The sequence below is a fragment of the Nerophis ophidion genome, linkage group LG06 (assembly GCF_033978795.1).
Source record: "Nerophis ophidion isolate RoL-2023_Sa linkage group LG06, RoL_Noph_v1.0, whole genome shotgun sequence".
NCBI lineage: Eukaryota > Metazoa > Chordata > Actinopteri > Syngnathiformes > Syngnathidae > Nerophis > Nerophis ophidion.
This window is the reverse complement of record NC_084616.1, coordinates 10,548,883-10,568,669: the sequence shown is the minus strand read 5'-3', so window position 1 is coordinate 10,568,669 and position 19,787 is coordinate 10,548,883. Positions and strand designations below refer to the sequence as shown.

The 19,787-nt window shown below is 44.5% G+C and overlaps 1 protein-coding gene across 2 annotated transcripts in view; it reads right to left on the bottom strand.

Annotated features, from left to right (window-relative positions):
- The window catches only part of LOC133554181 (inactive dipeptidyl peptidase 10), a 95,590-nt gene that overhangs the window by 44,773 nt on the left and 31,030 nt on the right, over window positions 1-19,787 (bottom strand). For both annotated transcript variants that reach the window (XM_061902624.1, XM_061902626.1), the window contains exons 4-5: window positions 16,773-16,867; window positions 8,148-8,219 (exon numbers count right to left, since the gene is read on the bottom strand). In XM_061902624.1, the coding sequence (XP_061758608.1) occupies window positions 8,148-8,219; window positions 16,773-16,867 (167 nt within the window). The remainder of the gene's footprint in view (window positions 1-8,147; window positions 8,220-16,772; window positions 16,868-19,787) is intronic.

Below are 19,787 nucleotides of genomic sequence, written 5' to 3'. Positions count from 1 at the left end.
TAAGCTTCAATGCCTTTCCTTAGCTGCACTCACCATTTGTTAAATTGGCCCTAGTGTGTGAATGTGAGTGTGAATGTTGTCTGTCTATCTGTGTTGGCCCTGCGATGAGGTGGCGACTTGTCCAGGGTGTACCCCACCTTCCGCCCGATTGTAGCTGAGATAGGCGTCAGCGCCCCCCGCGACCCCAAAAGGGAATAAGCGGTAGACAATGGATGGATGGATGCATTACATACTTTTTTACCTGCACCCTGCCTCCCGCTGTTTCCGACATCGACAAAGCAATTAGCTACCGGCAGAATTCCTGGTTTGCAACAAATATTTTTAACCCAATTTTGGTGAAATGACACAGTCTGTCACAGCACAGATTCAAACCCGATTTCCTCCTGCATCTCATTGTCACAGTTCCTCCTCTGGCTGCTCGCTCGGACACGCCCCATCTCACGCTGAGCACAGCACACCCACACAACGATAGGCTTGCACCCAATCGCCAATCTCCTCACCTGGACTTGATGAGGGCGGGCTGGATAAAGGTCCAGTGGACCCAGGGATCGGCGCGGGAACTTAGTTACCTCTCTGTGTACCAGTCTTTTGCTCCCCCTGTGTTTTGGACTGCCTTCCTCGATTCCCGACCCTCGCCTGAACACGGATCTTGCCTCTCCTCTCCTGCCCTGGATGCTTATCTGCCTGCGCCTCGGACTGCCTTGTTTCTTCGCTCTCTACAAAACTTGGTAACACACACTTCAGTTAAATTCTACACATAGTCTTACACCATACACTCTTGTGTTTTTGTCTCACTTCATTTCCTTGGTTTACTCGTTAAAATTGTTTATTATTCTTATTATATATATATATATATGTATAAATTTACCATATATATATAATAAATTATAGAACACTACTGCCACCTGGTGTCAGTCTGTTGTCATCTCCCCTTAGTTAAAACCATAACACAATCCCCCGCGGCACAGTGGTTGGAAAAACACTGCACTACAGCATCAGCGATATTCCCCGCATCTACTTTGTTTTAGCGATCAAGAATATTTGAGTTGTTTTCGTCCTTCATGTCATGTTGGGATGTACATTTTGGACGCCGTCTTTGCTCCACAGTAAGTCTTTGCTGTCGTCCAGCATTCTGTTTTTGTTTACTTTGCAGCCGGTTCAGTTTGAGTTTCGTTCCGCATAGCCTTCCCTAAGCTTCAATGCCTTTTCTTAGGGGCACTTACCTTTTGTTTACTTTTGGTTTAAGCATTACAAACTTTTTTTTACCTGCACCCTGCCTCCCGCTGTTTCCCACATCGACAAAGCAATTAGCTACCGGCTTTCCTAAGCTTCAATGCCTTTTCTTAGGGGCCCTCGCCTTTTGTTTATTTTTGGTTTATGCATCAGAAACCTTTTTACCTTCACCCTGCCTCCCGTAAGAAAAAAATAGGATAGTCTGGTGTGCTGCTCGAGTCATGCCAGGTCGCTCCTCATCCACCTGTGCTGCCAAAGCGATGCATTAACCTTTTTAACTCCAGCTCCAGCCTCAGAAAATGCCAGCGCACCCAAAAAAAAAAAAAAAAAACTGCCTTCGAATGATTGTTTTTGCATCCTTATTTCCACTTTAAGAGGGTTAACAATGATTTCCATGCTTTGTTGGCCCACCATGTTAGATTAAATATGTTAGCATGCTATAATTAGCATGCTAATAGTTGGCGTGTGTCAATTGCAAAGTTGTGTGACTTTGAGGTGTACAGCTGCAATATTAGGTAAACATGTTAGCATGATGACATGCTAAGATTAGCATGCTAACAGTTGCATATGTCAAGTGCCAAGTTGTATGATTCTGAGGTGTACGGCTGCAATATTAGGTGAACATGTTAGCATGATGACGTTAGCATGCTAACAGTTAGCATATGTCAAGTGCGAAGTTGCATGATTCGGAGGTGTACAGCTGCAATGTAAGGTAAACATGTTTGCATGATAACATGCTAAGGTTAGCATATGTCAAGTGCCAAGTTGTATGATTCTGAGGTGTACGGCTGCAATATTAGGTAAACATGTTAGCATGATAACATGCTAAGGTTAGCATGCTAACAGTTGGCGTGTGTCAAGTGCCAAGTTGTGTGACTTTGAGGTGTACGGCTGCAATATTAGGTGAACATGTTAGCGTGATGACGTTACTATGCTAACAGTTAGCATATGTCAAGTGCGAAGTTGTATGATTCTGAGGTGTACGGCTGCAATATTAGGTAAACATGTTAGCATGATAACATGCTAAGGTTAGCATGCTAACAGTTGGCGTGTGTCAAGTGCCAAGTTGTGTGACTTTGAGGTGTACGGCTGCAATATTAGGTGAACATGTTAGCATGATGACGTTAGCATGCTAACAGTTAGCATATGTCAAGTGCCAAGTTGTATGATTCTGAGGTGTACGGCTGCAATATTAGGTAAACATGTTAGCATGATAACATGCTAAGGTTAGCATATGTCAAGTCCCAAGTTGTATGACTCTGAGGTGTGCGGCTGCAATATTAGGTAAACATGTTAGCATGATAACCTGGTAAGGTTAGCATGCTAACAGTTGGCGTGTGTCAAGTGCCAAATTGTATGACTTTGAGGCGTACGGCTGCAATATTAGGTGAACATGTTAGCATGATGACGTTAGCATGCTAACAGTTAGCATGTGTCAAGTGCCAAGTTGTATGATTCTGAGGTGTACGGCTGCAATATTAGGTAAACATGTTTGCATGATAACATGCTAAGGTTAGCATGCTAACAGTTAGCATAAGTCAAGTGCCAAGTTGTATGATTCTGAGGTGTACGGCTGCAATATTAGGTGAACATGTTAGCATGATAACTTGCTAAGGTTTGCATGCTAACAGTTAGCATAAGTCAAGTGCCAAGTTGTATGATTCTGAGGTGTACGGCTGCAATATTAGGTAAACATGTTAGCATGATAACTTGCTAAGGTTTGCATGCTAACAGTTAGCATATGTCAAGTGCCAAGTTGTATGAATCTGAGGTGTACGGCTGCAATATTAGGTAAACATGTTAGCATGATAACATACTAAGGTTAGCATGCTAACAGTTAGCATATGTCAAGTGCCAAGTTGTATGATTCTGAGGTGTATTCCTGCAATATTAGGTAAACATGTTAGCATGATAACATGCTAAAGTTAGCATATGTCAAGTGTCACGTTGGATGATTCTGAGGTGTACGGCTGCAATGTAAGTTAAACATGTTAGCATGATAACATGCTAAGGTTAGCATGCTAACAGTTAGCATATGTCAAGTGCCAAGTTGTTTAACTCTGATGTGTATGGCTGCAATATTAGGTGAACATGTTAGCATTATAACGTTAGCATGCTAACAGTTAGCATGTGCCAAGCGCCCGGTTGTATGACTCTGAGGCCTACGGTTGCGAAATTCGATAACAATGTTAACATGATAACATGCTAAGGTCGGCATGCTAACAGTTAGCATGTGTCAAGTGCTTAGTCGTATGACTCTGAGGTGTACGGCTGCAATGTAAGGTGGACATGTTAGCATGATAACATGCTAAGGCGTCAAGTGCCCGGTTGTATGAAACTGAGGCGTACGGTTGCAAAATTCGATAAAAATGTTAGCATGATAAAATGCTAACAGTTAGCATGCTAACAGTTATCATGCAAATGGTTAGCATGCTAACAGTGAGCATGTGCCAAGTGCCCAGTTGTATGACTCTAAGGCTTGCGGTTGCGAAATTCAAAAACAACGTTAGCATGATAAAATGCTAATTGTTAGCGTGCTAACAGTTAGCATTTTAAGTCAAGTCCTGAGAAATTAGATCCTGTACAGTGTATGTAAACAACACACATGAATAGGCAAATTCATAAATAATTCACTGTAATTAAAAAGAGTTTTACGCCCTAATGATTGTAAATGTATACTGCCGTACAAGCTGTACACTGACTACTCCAAAGTGTATCAGACAGTGTTGTTCCTCCTTCTTCGCCCCGCCCCCACCACCGCTTTCCCCCCTGTCTATCTCGGGGCAATTTATGCCGACTGATGCAGTTTGCCGTGGCGGCGGAGGGGCGAGGGCGAGCAATGAGGTGGTTTGTCTTGGAGGAAATGGGATTTTGGCCGCTTAAAATCCATCAAAGAGATTATTGTTGCGGGGAAGGCAGGGAAGATGGAACAGCTTTACGGGTGTTGTTGCTTTTCCATTACGGCCGGCGGGGGAATAAAATCGATTTGAGGGGGATCTGGTCACAAGGAGGACAGGGATCCCCGAACTCTCCTCGAAGCCAGGCGGCAGGAAGATGCTTGTTTCAGCACATTTTCCATTTCCACTGTCATGAAAAGCATGTCAACAACACCCAGGGGTGTGTCAGTCCATTGCCAGCTAGTCATTAAGTTAAGTTAAAGTAGCAACGATTGTCACACACACACACTAGGTGTGGTGAAATTTGTCCTCTGCATTTGACCCATCCCCTTGTCCACCCCCTGGGAGGTGAGGGGAGCAGTGAGCAGCAGCGGTGGCCGCGCCCGGTAATCATTTTTGGCGATTTAACCCCCAATTGCAACCCTGGATGCTGAGTGCCAAGCAGGGTCCCACTTTTATAGTCTTTGGTATGACTCGGCCGGGGTTTGAACTCACGACCCACCCATCTCAGGGCGGACACTAACCACTAGGCCGCTGAATATATTTGTTAAAAAAAAACAACAAAAAAAACGAGCGATCATCAATCTTCAAGACGTCACCAGATCATTATTAAGAAAAAACGACCGACAGGAAGTGTTAGAATAATTATGTACAAGTTATCACACAACTCTTATGCTTAAAGGCCGTTGCTATAGTTATTATCAATTGTGCTGAAGTTGTGCTTTTCTATCTGTAAAAAAAAAAAAAAAGCCACACAACGGGGAATCTTGCTTTGCGAGTTGTCTCGTGTCAGAAGTTTGTTTTCCAAACCCTGCCTGCTGACAGCCTCGGCGCGGACAGGACAGAGACAGGACAGAGACAGGACAGAGACAGGACAGAGACAGGGCGAGCACATTTCCATTCTGAATAATCACATATGGTGTCTAAAGTGATGTTAATTAGGGACCTCCCGAATAAATAGGGGAGCACTTGGGGCTGTACCTTAGAGCGTAGGGGGAAACTGTAACTGAGTGTGCAGCCCAAGACGTCTCTCCTCATGAGCAAAATTCAACTCTGTCTCTGCTTGATTCCTTGCTTCTTGTCTTGTGTAATAGATAGTTTGATGTTAGAACCTGACAGGAAGGCGAGAAACGCTTTTTATTTCGACAGAATTTCGCGCTGAATTTCGCCATCAAAAAGCCTAAAAACTGACCACACAGTTCTCGTCTTCACAATAAAAGCGCTGCCCGCGCTAACAAAATAGGAGCCAGAAAGATAGCGCACACAAGCTAGCAAGCTACGGAGTTTGCCGACAATCGGTAGGTCGTGAGTTCAAACCCCGGCCGAGTCATACTAAAGACTATAAAATTGGGACCCTGCTTCAGCACATTTCCATTCTGAATAATCATGTATTGTGTCTAAAGTTAACTAGGGACATCCCGAATAAATAAAGGAGCACCTGGGGCTGTACCTTAGAGCGTAGGAAAAACTGTAACTGAGTGTGCAGCCCAAGGCGTCTCTCCTCGTGAGCAAAATTCAACTCTGTCTCTGCTTGATTCCTTGCTTCTTGTCTTGTGTAATAGAATAGATAGTTTGGTAAATAAATGAGCACGTGGGGCTGTACCTTAGAGCGTAGGGGGGAAACTGTAACTGAGTGTGCAGACCTATACGTATGTCCTCATGAGCAAAATTCAACTCTGTCTCTGTTTCATTCCTTGCTTCTTGTCTTGTGTAATAGAATAGATAGTTCGGTAAATAAGGAGCACCGGGGCTGTACCTTAGAACGTACGGGGGAAACTGTAACTGAGTGTGCAGACCTATACGTATGTCCTCATGAGCAAAATTCAACTCTGTCTCTGCTTCATTCCTTGCTTCTTGTCTTGTGTAATAGATAATTTGGTGTTTGAACCTGACGGGAAGGCGAGAAACACTTTTTATTTCGACATAATTTCGCGCCGAATTTGGCCGTCAAAAAGCCTAAAAACTGACCACACAGTTCCCCTCTTCACAATAAGAGCGCTGCCTGCGCTAACAAAATAAGAGTCAGAAAGCTAGCGCACACAAGCGAGCAAGTAGGGGAGCCATGCTCCATCTAACCCTCAGTTTGGGTCCTGGAAAAAGGTTGAAGACACCTTTGTCACGGCGTGGGCTCGAACTTGCTTTTCCCCGGCAGCTGGTCTGTCAGAATCTCCGCTGGCAGCGCGTAGAGACACGCCCCTGCTCGTGCTGGCCCATCCCCCACAGTCTTGCCGGCATGTGGGTGATCGGCAATCTGCACACCTGGAACTGTAGAAGGCGAGCGGTATAAGGACCAGTGGACCTTTGGATTCTCGCGGGAACTTAGTTTCTCATTTGTGTACCGGAAGACGACAAGCTTTATGCTCTCCTTTGCTCTCTGGGTTTCGCTCCTTGTCTGATGTCCTTGTTGTCCTCCCACAGTGTTTTCCCGAGTTTTACCTGTTGGATCTCCTGTCGTTCCCCTCTGGATTCTGACCGCCGCACTCGACCCTCTCTCATGTACACGGACTCTGACGCCTCTCTCTCGCCCTGGACCATGTGACCGCCCCATGTGACCGCCTTGTTCCTCCTCTCGCCCAACACATCCCGGTAGTACACAACAATTAATTACACACATGGTCAAACACACATACACCCCTCTTGGGTTTAGTCACACTCCATTTCCTTAGTTTAGTTATTAGTTAGTATTTTTTATTATATATATATATATATATATATATATATATATATATCATTGATCTTTGCTGCTCCCTGGTGTCTGTGTCGTCAACTCCATCCTGCTAAACATAACACCCTGGACCGAGTTTAAGTCTGCTCTGGCAGCTCATTTTGCATTCATCAAACGAGGAGCTACTAAGCCCTAAATCACTTAAGTTGTCACGTTGTGTAAATGCTAAATAAAACCAGAATACAATGATTTGCAAATCCTTTTCAACTTATATTCAATTGAATAGACTGCAAAGACAAGATATTTAATGTGCAAACTGGAAAACTATTTTTTTGGGCAAATATTTGCTCATTTGGAATTTGATGCCAGCAACATGTTCCGAAAAAGCTGGCACAAGTGGCAAAAAAGACTGAGAAAGTTGAGGAATGCTCATCAAACACTTATTTGGAACATCCCACAGGTGAACATGTTCATTGGGAACAGGTGGGTGCCATGATTGGCTATAAAAGCAGCTTCCATGAAATGTTCAGTTGTTAACAAACAAGGACGGGGCGAGGGTCACCCCTTTGTCAACAAATACCTGAGCAAATTGTTTAAGAACAACATTTCTCAAGCAGCTACTGCAAGAAATTTAGGGATTTCACCATCTACGCTCCGTAATATCGTCAAAATGTCCAGAGAATCTGGAGAAATCACAGCACTTTAGCGATTATATTATGTACCTTCGATCCCTTAGGCGGTACTGCATCAAAAAAACATCATCAGTGTGTAAAGGATATCATTACCACATGGGCTCAGGAACACTTCAGAAAACCACTGTCAGTAACTACAGTCGGTCGCTACACCTGTAAGTGCAAGTTAAAACTCTACTATGCAAAGCCAAAGCTATTTATCAACAACACCCAGAAACGCTGCTAACTTCAATGATGGATGGGCACAGTCGACTCGTTCCCACACAGACGCAGAGTGCCAAAGAATAGCAGAAAGAAACGAAGAGAGACTCGGATTGTAATAAAAAGGCAAAAGACCGTCTGTCATCTGTGACATCACGGCTCGGCGGAAAGTGCCGGGGCGAGTCTTTTAAGCAAACATCCGCTGCGAGTCAATTCATGATCAACCACTGGCCAGTTTCACGCCGCGCCATCTTTCCATCTCCTTTATCGGCCGCCCCTCGACACTCTTCTATTCTTTCATCCTCCCGCTCTTTAAATATTCAGCTGCTCCCGTGGCGATACCCCAGGTTCGCTCGCCCTCGCTTTTATCGAGCGGTGCGTCCACGTGCGAGCTTCCATTGTTTGCGGCGCTAAACAGCCAACTCGCCGTATTTGGGCGAATAAATCACGTGAACTTACCGCTCGAATGTCGTAGGCCAGGAGCACGGCGCTCTTGTCCGCACACACTTGGAATCTGGTGGCGCTCAGTTCCTGGGGAAGACAAAAATGGTAAATAGGTTATGCTTGTTAAAATAACACAACTTCTGTGTTGCATTAAGTAGAAGTTATCAAGCAAAAGGCTTTTAAAAGTCCACTGTGCGCGATGAGATGCGACACGGAGGAGTCGGTTTCTTTGATCTGTTGACAGCCACAGCAAGATCTTGTCCTGACCCGTGATCTACGAGACCTTACACCACTCCAGGCACCTTTTCTTTGAACTGTTTATGACCGACTGCAAGAGCAGTTTATGACCACCTTCCCTTGGAAGCAGCTACGTAATGTAATGTAATGTAATCAGGAAATTCACAAATAAAGGAGAAGGCGTACAAATTACGTGCTCTCCTCATGAGCTTCTTGTCTTGTCTAATAGATGTCATCGGTGATTGAACCTGACCCTTGTTGTTAGAATAATCATGTATATATATTATCACCCAACTTTAGTATGCTTAAAGACTGTTGCTATAGTTATTAGCTTCAGTGCTCAAGCTGCATGTTTTCTATCTGTGCAAGGACAAAACGTCTTGTCTGAGGGGTGGCCTCAGCCGCAGATGTTATCTTTGTTTTAGCCCGCTAACAGCCAAGGACTTCAAGGACCTCGATGAAAATAATATGACAAACAAGGAAATCACAACGTCCCAGCACATTCCTTCACATGTTGTGCGTACTGGACCTGCTTTGCATAATATATGTGACCACTCCTTTTAGAGGCGGCCTCAGTGATGTTGACTATGGAACTCCTGAATAAATAGAGGGACGCGGGAGCTGAACCTTAGAGCGTAGGGCGAGACTGTGACTAAGTGTCCAGCTCTATGCGTTCTCCTCATGAGCTAAATTGAACTCTGTCTCTGCATGGTTCCTTGCTTTTTGTCTGATTAATAGATGTCATCGGTGCTTGAACCTGTCACTTGTTGTTAGAATAATCATGTATATATATTATCACCCAACTTTAGTATGCTTAAAGTCTGTTGCTATAGTTATTAGCTTCTGTGCTCAAGCTGCATGCTTTCTATCTGTGCAAGGACAAAACTTCTTGTCTGAGGGGTGGCCTCAGCCGCAGATGTTATCTTTGTTTTAGCCCGCTAACAGCCAAGGACTTCAAGGACCTCGATGAAAATAATATGACAAAGAAGGAAATCACAACGCCCCAGCACATTCCTTCACATATTGTGCGTACTGGACCTGCTTTGCTTAATATATGTGATCACTCCTTTTAGAGGCGGCCTCAGTGATGGTGACTATGGAACTCCTGAATAAATAGAGGAACACGGGAGCTGAACCTTAGAGCGTAGGGCGAGACAGTGACTAAGTGTCCAGCTCCATGCGTTCTCCTCATGAGTTAAATTGAACTCTGTCTCTGCATGGTTCCTTGCTTTTTGTCTGATTAATAGATATCATCGGTGTTTGAAACTGACCCTTGTTGTTAGAATAATCATGGATATATATATTATCACCCAACTTTAGTATGCTTAAAGTCTGTTGCTATAGTTATTAGCTTCTGTGCTCAAGCTGCATGCTTTCTATCTGTGCAAGGACAAAACTTCTTGTCTGAGGGGTGGCCTCAGCCACAGATGTTATCTTTGTTTTAGCCCGCTAACAGCCAAGGACTTCAAGGACCTCGACGAAGATAAGATGACAACATGCAGACGAAGCAGAAACAAGGAAATCACAAGACCCCAGCACATTCCTTCACATATTGTGCGTACTGGACCTGCTTTGCATAATATATGTGACCACTCCTTTTAGAGGCGGCCTCAGTGATGTTGACTATGGAACTCCTGAATAAATAGAGGGACACGGGAGCTGAACCTTAGAGCGTAGGGCGAGACTTTGACTAAGTGTCCAGCTCCATGCGTTCTCCTCATGAGCTAAATTGAACTCTGTCTCTGCATGGTTCCTTGCTTTTTTCTGATTAATAGATCTCATCGGTGTTTGAACCTGACCCTTGTTGTTAGAATAATCATGTATATATATTATCACCCAACTTTGGTATGCTTAAAGTCTGTTGCTATAGTTATTAGCTTCTGTGCTCAAGCTGCATGCTTTCTATCTGTGCAAGGACAAAACTTCTTGTCTGAGGGGTGGCCTCAGCCGCAGATGTTATCTTTGTTTTAGCCCGTTAACAGCCAAGGACTTCAAGGACCTCGATGAAAATAATATGACAAACAAGGAAATCACAACGCCCCAGCACATTCCTTCACATATTGTGCGTACTGGACCTGCTTTGCTTAATATATGTGACCACTCCTTTTAGAGGCGGCCTCAGTGATGTTGACTATGGAACTCCTGAATAAATAGAGGGACATGGGAGCTGAACCTTAGAGCGTAGGGCGAGACTGTGACTAGGTGTCCAGCTCCATGCGTTCTCCTCATGAGCTAAATTGAACTCTGTCTCTGCATGGTTCCTTGCTTTTTGTCTGATTAATAGATCTCATGGGTGTTTGAACCTTACCCTTGTTGTTAGAATAATCATGTATATATATTATCACCCAACTTTAGTATGCTTAAAGTCTGTTGCTATAGTTATTAGCTTCTGTGCTCAAGCTGCATGTTTTCTATCTGTGCAAGGACAAAACTTCTTGTCTGAGGGGTGGCCTCAGCCGCAGATGTTATCTTTGTTTTAGCCCGCTAACAGCCAAGGACTTCAAGGACCTCGACGAACATAAGATGACAACATGCAGACGAAGCAGAAACAAGGAAAACACAAGACCCCAGCACATTCCTTCACATGTTGTAGGTACTGGACCTGCTTTGCATAATATATGTGACCACTCCTTTTTGAGGCGGCCTCAGTGATGTTGACTATGGAACTCCTGAATAAATAGAGGGACGCGGGAGCTGAACTTAGAGCGTAGGGCGAGACTGTGACTAAGTGTCCAGCTCCATGCGTTCTCCTCATGAGCTAAATTGAACTCTGTCTCCGCATGGTTCCTCGCTTTTTGTCTGATTAATAGATGTCATCGGTGTTTGAACCTGTCACTTCTACCATCAAGGTACCTGACACTATTTCCACATTCACCCATTCACACACTGATGGCAGGAGCCGTCATTCAAGGCCCTAACCGTGAACCATCAGGAGAAAGGGTGAAGTGTCTCGCTCATGGACACAACAGACATGACTAGGTTGGTAGAAGGTGGGGATTGAACCAGGAACCTGAGTGTTCCTGGTTCAATCCCCATGCTCGGACAGTCCGAAACCCCATGCTCAGAGAGTATGGGGTATCGGACTGTCTGATTGTGGCGGTCTGCTCCCTGTGAATCAGTGTCAGAGCTTGGTCCGCATCGCCGGCAGTAAGTCGGACACGTTTCCAGTGAGGGTTGGTAAGGTCTATTCAGGTGTACTGGAGAGGAGGCTACACCGGATAGTCAAACCTCGGATTCTGGAGGAACAGTATGGTTTTTCTTTCGGTCGTGGAACTGTGGACCAGCTCTATACTCTGGGCAGGGTCCTTGAGGGTGCATGGGAGTTTGCCCAACCAGTCTACGTGTGCTTTGTGGACTCGGAGAAGGCATTTGACTGTGTCCCTCAGGAAGTCCTGTGGGGAGTGCTCAGAGAGTATGGGGTATCGGACTGTCTGATTGTGGCGGTCCGCTCCCTGTATGATCAGTGTCAGAGCTTGGTCTGCATCGCCAGCAGTAAGTCGGACACGTTTCCAGTGAGGGTTGGACTCTTTGTTACCGATTATGTTCATAACTTTTATGGACAGAATTTTAGGCGCAGTCAGGGCGTTGAGGGGATCCGGTTTGGTGAGTGCAGGTTTAGATCTCTGCTTTTTGCAGATGATGTGGTCCTGATGGCTTCATCTGGCCAGGATCTTCAGCTCTCCATGGATTGGTTCAAAGCAACTGGGATGAGAATCAGCACCTCCAAGTACGAGTCCATGGTTCTCGCCCGGAAAAGGGTGGAGCGCCGTCTCCGGATTGGGGAGGAGACCCTGCCCCAAGTGGAGGAGTTCAAGTACCTCGCAGTCTTGTTCACGAGTGGGGGAAGAGTGGATGGTGGTGGCGTCTTCAGTAATGCGGACGCTGTATCGATCCGTTGTGGTGAAGAAGGAGCTGAGCCGGAAGGTAAAGCTCTCAATTTACCGGTCGATCTACGTTCCCATCCTCACCTATGGTCATGAGCTTTGGGTTTATGACCGAAAGGACAAGATCGGAATGAGTTTCCTCCCCCGTGTGGCGGGTCTCTCCCTTAGAGATAGGGTGAGAAGCTCTGCCATCCGGGGGGAACTCAGAGTAAAGCCGCTGCTCCTCCAAATGGAGAGGAGCCAGGTGAGGTGGTTCGGGAATCGGATCAGGATACCACCCGAACGCCTCCCTAGGGAGGTGTTTAGGGCACGTCCAACCGGCAGGAGGAGACCCAGGACACATTGGGAAGACTAAGTCTCCCGGCTTGCATGGGAACACGTTGGAACCTCCTGGGAGGAGCTGGACGAAGTGGCTGGGGAGAGGGAAGTCTGGGCTTCCCTGCATAGGCTGCTGCTCCCGCGACCCTGTGATAGCAAAATTACTTATACTTGTTTAAATAAATGATGTTCTTTGAACTGGGTACCAAAAGTTGTTTATTGGGCTCAGGAATGTGACACTTAGCAAGAGATCTACTATCTGATCAAGCTCTGTCTCCTGTGTATTTGATGTAACATGTGGACTTTAGTTGACCTGGGCATATGTGTCATTTATCCTTGACCCCCAACAGAGCTAAATTGTTCCCCTTTCCTGAGTGACCCCCCTCCTCTGGGCAAACGACATCCTCTCCCCTTCACAGGACTTTGGTTATTCATTCCACTGGTGTACTGAGCATGGAGGGTGGGACTTCTGAGAATGTATAATTGTCATGTGAAATTCTAAAGGAGTTAGAACAAGCTGGAACGAACGGATGTGTCGTTCTGGTTTGGTCTCACTTTGAAAAGCGTGTTATTATTTGTCTGTTACTTTAATAAATCATTGTCAAGCTATTTGTCACTAAAGGATCGTCTTTAAGAAATTTCCATGACAACCCCAACTCGGATAAGCGGAAGAAGATGGATTGATTGATGCATGGATGGATGACTCCTTTAATGCGCCTTTTGTATGAAAAAAGATCAGCAGTGCGCCTTTAAATCGCCATATGGTCCGGAAAATACGGTTGTGACAGTCTCTTGCTGCCGTCGTGCGGGTTCCACTGACCACCCAGGAAGGACATGATCGTCGATCAGGTTCGACTCTTTTATTTTATTCAAATAAAGCTTGTTTTCAAGTCGGATCACTTTTCGGCTCCTTCTCCGCCGCTCGCTCCTCGGTCGCTTTTCAGCCGGCCGCGTCGTCGTCTCTATCAATCAATCAATCAATGTTTACTTATATAGCCCTAAATCACTAGTGTCTCAAAGGGCTGCACAAACCACTACGACATCCTCGGTAGGCCCACATAAGGGCAAGGAAAACTCACACCCAGTGGGACGTCGGTGACAATGATGACTATGAGAACCTTGGAGAGGAGGAAAGCAATGGATGTCGAGCGGGTCTAACATGATACTGTGAAAGTTCAATCCATAATGGATCCAACACAGTCGCGAGAGTCCAGTCCAAAGCGGATCCAACACAGCAGCGAGAGTCCCGTTCACAGCGGAGCCAGCAGGAAACCATCCCAAGCGGAGGCGGATCAGCAGCGCAGAGATGTCCCCAGCCGATACACAGGCAAGCAGTACATGGCCACCGGATCGGACCGGACCCCCTCCACAAAGGAGAGTGGGACATAGAAGAAAAAGAAAAGAAACGGCAGATCAACTGGTCTAAAAAGGGAGTCTATTTAAAGGCTAGAGTGTACAAATGAGTTTTAAGGTGAGACTTAATGCGCTGTTCTCTCTCGCTTTCGCTCCTCATCCGTTGCTGCAGGCTCTCCAACTCCTTCTGCCCCGATCCCTCCTCCTTCTCCCCTTTTATACACTGCGAGGAGATACATAGATTGTTTACCGGTGTGCGAGCCACACACCTGATCTAAATTGTGGCGTCGCTCAGCCGCGTTCTCCGCCTCCTTGCCGCCATCTCCACAACGGTATATTAAATAAATATGTATTTCTGAACGTTTGTTTTTTTTTCATCCACAATTATGCGGCGTGGCTTCAAGTGTTTTTTGCGTCCAAACGTCGCCATCTCAGATGCGTTAACGATCTTTTCCACCGCGGCCATGTCGACAAACAGTAGCAATGACATTAATTAGGCGTGCAGTCTCGTCCATTAGTGTTGTGATGGAGACATCACGCCTGCGCTCGATGTATGAATGATGATGGCAGCGCCCTCTGCTCCCCACTTTGTAGTCGTTTTTAGGGCAAACCTTGGCGCTCGCCATAATCCCAACACACTCCATCTTGAGCGTGACAACAGCAGCTTGCACTGACCCACATACCGCGCTCGTGTGTGTGTGTGTGTGTGTGTGTGTGGTACGCTCGATAAAAATTCTCTTTGAAAACGACAGAGCGGCTGGAAAATGAGCTGCTCGCTCCGCCAAAATATCGTATGCCGTGAAATTCCTGGGTGTCACGCCAGCACCTGAATGATGTGGAGTTACGGCGGCAGCCTGGCGTGGAAGCAAAGTGTCCGCTTCACCCACCAGGCAGGGGACAACACCTTCTTAAAGTGTGGCCCCGGGGACCATTTTTTTTTAGAGGCCTGCAGCACGTATTAAATTTAAAAAAAAATCCCAAAAGCAGTGAAGTTGTCACGTCGTGTAAATGGTAAATAAAAAGAGAATACAATGATTTGCAAATCCTTTTCAACTTATATTCAGTTGAATGCATGTTTGGGAACTGAGGAGACACATTTTTGAAGCTTTTTCAGGTGGTATTATTCCCATTTTTGCTTGATGTACAGCTTAAGTTGTTCAGCTGTCTCCTGCCTCATATTTTAGCCTTCATATTTTCAATGGGAGACAGGTTTGGACTACAGGCAGGCCAGTCTAGTACCGGCACCCTTTGAATACGAAGCCACGCTGCTGTAACACGTGGCTTGGCATTGTCTTGCCGAAATAAGCAGGGGCGGCCACGATAACGTTGCTTTGATATATATATATATATATATATATGTTTGGACACACCTTCTCATTTAATACGTTTCCTTTATTTTCATGACTATTTTATGACTATGACGACTGTAGATTGTTACTGAAGGCATCAAAACTATGACACCTGTGAAGTGAAAACCATTTCAGGTGACTACCTCTTGAAGCTTATCAAGAGAATGCCAAGAGTGTGCAAAACGGCAATCATATATATATATATGAATTATATTTATATAGCGCTTTTCTCTAGTGACTCAAAGCGCTTTACATAGTGAAACCCAATATCTAAGTTACATTTAAACCAGTGTGGGTGGCACTGGGAGCAGGTGGGTAAAGTGTCTTGCCCAAGGACACAACGGCAGTGACTAGGATGGCGGAAGCGGGACTCGAACCTGCAACCCTCAAGTTGCTGGCACGGCCGCTCTACCAACCGAGCTAAACTGCCCCATATATATATATATATATGTATATATATATATACGCATATATATACACATACGATGTAGCTTACCACCACCAGGTGTGAATGAATGATGGGTTCCCACTTCTCTGAGAGCGCTTTGAGTATCTAATAATAGAAAAGCGCGATATAAATCTAATCCATTATTATTATATACACACATATATGTATATATATACATATATATATATATATATACATATATATATATACATATACTATGTACTCTGGAATGCCCTCCCGGTAACAGTTCGAGATGCCACCTCAGTAGAAGCATTTAAGTCTCACCTTAAAACTCATTTGTATACTCTAGCCTTTAAATAGACTCCCTTTATAGACCAGTTGATCTGCCGTTTCTTTTCTTTTTCTTCTATGTCCCACTCTCCCTTGTGGAGGGGGTCCGGTCCGATCCGGTGGCCATGTACTGCTCGCCTGTGTATCGGCTGGGGACATCTCTGCGCTGCTGATCCGTCTCCGCTTGGGATGGTTTCCTGCTGGCTCCGCTGTGAACGGGACTCTCGCTGCTGTGTTGGATCCGCTTTGGACTGGACTCTCGCGACTGTGTTGGATCCATTGTGGATTGAACTTTCACAGTATCATGTTAGACCCGCTCGACATCCATTGCTTTCCTCCTCTCCAAGGTTCTCATAGTCATTATTGTCACCGATGGGTGTGAGTTTTCCTTGCCCTTATGTGGGCCTACCGAGGATGTCGTAGTGGTTTGTGCAGCCCTTTGAGACACTAGTGATTTAGGACTATATAAGTAAACATTGATTGATATATATATATATATATATATATATATATATATATATATATATATATATATATATATACATGTGTGAATGTGAGTGTGAATGTTGTCTGTCTATCTGTGTTGGCCCTGCGATGAGGTGGCGACTTGTCCAGGGTGTACCCCGCCTTCCGCCCGATTGTAGCTGAGATAGGCGCCAGCGCCCCCCCTCGACCCCAAAAGGGAATAAGCGGTAGAAAATGGATGGATGGATATATAAACATGCTATTACACAGAGTACAAACCATGAAAATCACCCACCAGTGAGGTGTTGTCCAGCAGGATGGTGGTCAGGTTGTTGTTGAAGTCAAAGGTCAGGATGTGACCCTCTCGGGTGCGGAGAGCCACCTCGTTATCTGTAATTTGTAAACGGAGATTGGGAAGAAAAAGTTGGTAATTAAGTTGTGTCACCAATAGGAATTTTACCATATTCCAAAAATTCACACCACAGTAATCGAGAGCAAAATTAGCCCTGTTACCATTACTATTTTAAAACAAATACCTTAAAAGGGAACATTATCACCAAACCTATGCAAGCGTCAATATATACCTTGATGGTGCAGAAAAAAGACCATCTATTTTTTGAACCGATTTCCGAACTCTAAATGGGTGAATTTTGGCGAATTAAACGCCTTTCTGTTTACCGAGCTGGAGGCGATGACGTCAGAATGTGACGTCACCGAGGTAACACACCCACCATTTTCATTTTCAACACATTACAAACACTGGGTCTCAGCTCTGTTATTTTCCGTTTTTTGGACAATTTTTTGGAACCTTGGAGACATCATGCCTCGTCGGTGTGTTGTCGGAGGGTGTAACAACACTAACAGGGAGGGATTCAAGTTGCACCACTGGCCCGAAGATGCCAAAGTGTCTGCCGCCAGACCCCCATTGAATGTGCAAGAGTGTCTCCACATTTGACCGGCGATGCCAAGGCAGACATGGCACAGAGATGTATGGATAACCTGCAGATGCATTTGCAACCATAGTCAACGAAATCACAAAGGTGAGTTTTGTTGATGTTGACTGCCAGCTGATCGATGCTAACATGCTACGCTAATCAATGCTAACATGCTATTTACCGGCGGTGCTAAAGCAGACATGGCACAGAGATGTATGGATAACCTGCAGATGCATTTGCAACTATATTACATTTCCTTCCACCCACATTTAATGCGAAACAAACACTTACCAATCGACGGATTTAAGTTGCTCCAGTGTCAAAAGATGGGAAAGTCCTGATCGTTTGGTCCGCACATTTTACCGGCGATGCTAACGCAGCTATTCGGCCATGCTACGGCTATGAATAGCGTCACTAGCTATTCGCTCAATAACTTCAGTTTCTTCTTCAATATTTTCATACTCCAACCATCCGTTTCAATATATGCGTAACCTGTTGAATCGCTTAAGTCGCTGAAATCCGAGTTTGAATCCGAGCTAATGTCACTATATCTTGCTGTGGTATTCCCATTGTTTGTTTACATTGGCAGCACTGTGTGACGTCACAGGGAAATGGCCAGTGTCTTCGCAGAGAGCCGAAAATAAGGCACTTTAAAGCTTTATTTAGGGATATTCCGAGACCGGTAACATTTTTGAAAAATACTTCAAAAAATACAACAAGCCACTGGGAACTGGTTTTTATTGTTTTTAACCCTTTTGAAATTGTGATAATGTTCCCCCTTTAAGTATATGTTTGACTTAGGAACATTAAAGCATGTTATCTATACGATTGTACAACGTAATAATGACAATGGATTTTAAGATAAAATGTATGGTGGTTTTTACAGCACAATACTGTACATTTAATAAAAAAGCTTTTTTTTTTTTTTTTTTACAATAAAATGTTGTCAACTGAGCTGCCCGTTTTTTTTTAACTGTACAATACATGTTGGTTGTTTTTACAGTGTGATATATATATATATATATATATATATATATATATATATATATATATATATATGTATATATATATATATATATATATATATATATATATATATATATATATATACACACAGTACAGGCTAAAAGTCTGGACGCATCTTCTCATTCAATGTGTTTTCTTTATTTACTGCCCACGGTGGGTTGCAGGTTCGATCCCCGCTTCCGCCATCCTAGTGTCCTTGGGCAAGACACTTTACCCACCTGCTCCCAGTGCCACCCACACTGGTTCCAATGTAAAAATTAGACATTGGCTTTCACTATGTAAAGCGCTTTGAGTCACTGGAGAAAAAGCGCTATATAAATATACTTCACTCCACATGGGAAAAAAGTACCACATTTTTAAACGGTACAAAAAAAATTGGCAGCTCAGTTGCCAGAATTAAAAAAAAAAAGTGTTACTGAACCATTGTGACTTTTACTGTAAATTTCTGGCACCCAAGCTGCCCTTTTTGTTACCTTTTAAAAAAACATTTACAGTATATTTTGCCATAATATTCTGGTGACTTAGTTGCCAAGTTTTTACTGGGGCGGCATAGCTCGGTTGGTAGAGCGGCCGTGCCAGCAACTTGAGGGTTGCAGGTTCGATTCCCGCTTCTGTCATCCTAGTCACTGCCGTTGTGTCCTTGGGCAAAACACTTTACCCACCTGCTCCCAGTGCCACCCACACTGCTTTAAATGTAACTTAGATATTGGGTTTCACTATGTAAAGCGCTTTGAGTCACTAGAGAAAAGCGCTATATAAATATAATTCACTTCACTTCGCTTCGTCAAGAAACGTGGCTTCCCTCAGAGACACTGGCGGTCACCACACCCCTCTGACTTTCAGGTACGTCTATGTAATCTCACTAAAACACTAGTAACACAATAAGCAGATAAGGGATTTTCCAGAATTATCCTAGTAAATGTGTCTAATAACATCTGAATCGCTCTCACTGCCCTGTCTATTTTTTCTAGTCCTTCACTCTCACTATCCTCATCCTCGAATCATTCATCCTCGCTCAAATTAATGGGGAAATCGTCACTTTATCGGTCCGAATCGCCCTCGCTACTGGTGGCCATGATTGTAAACAATGTGAGGATGTGAGGAGCTCACTATGTAAAGCGCTTTGAGTCACTAGAGAAAATCGCTATATAAATATAAATAAATAAATGATAAATGGGTTGTACTTGTATGGCGCTTTTCTACCTTCAAGGTACTCAAAGCGCTTTGACACTACTTCCACATTTACCCATTCACACACACATTCACACACTGATGGAGGGAGCTGCCATGCAAGGCGCCAACCAGCACCCATCAGGAGCAAGGGTGAAGTGTCTTGCTCAGGACACAAC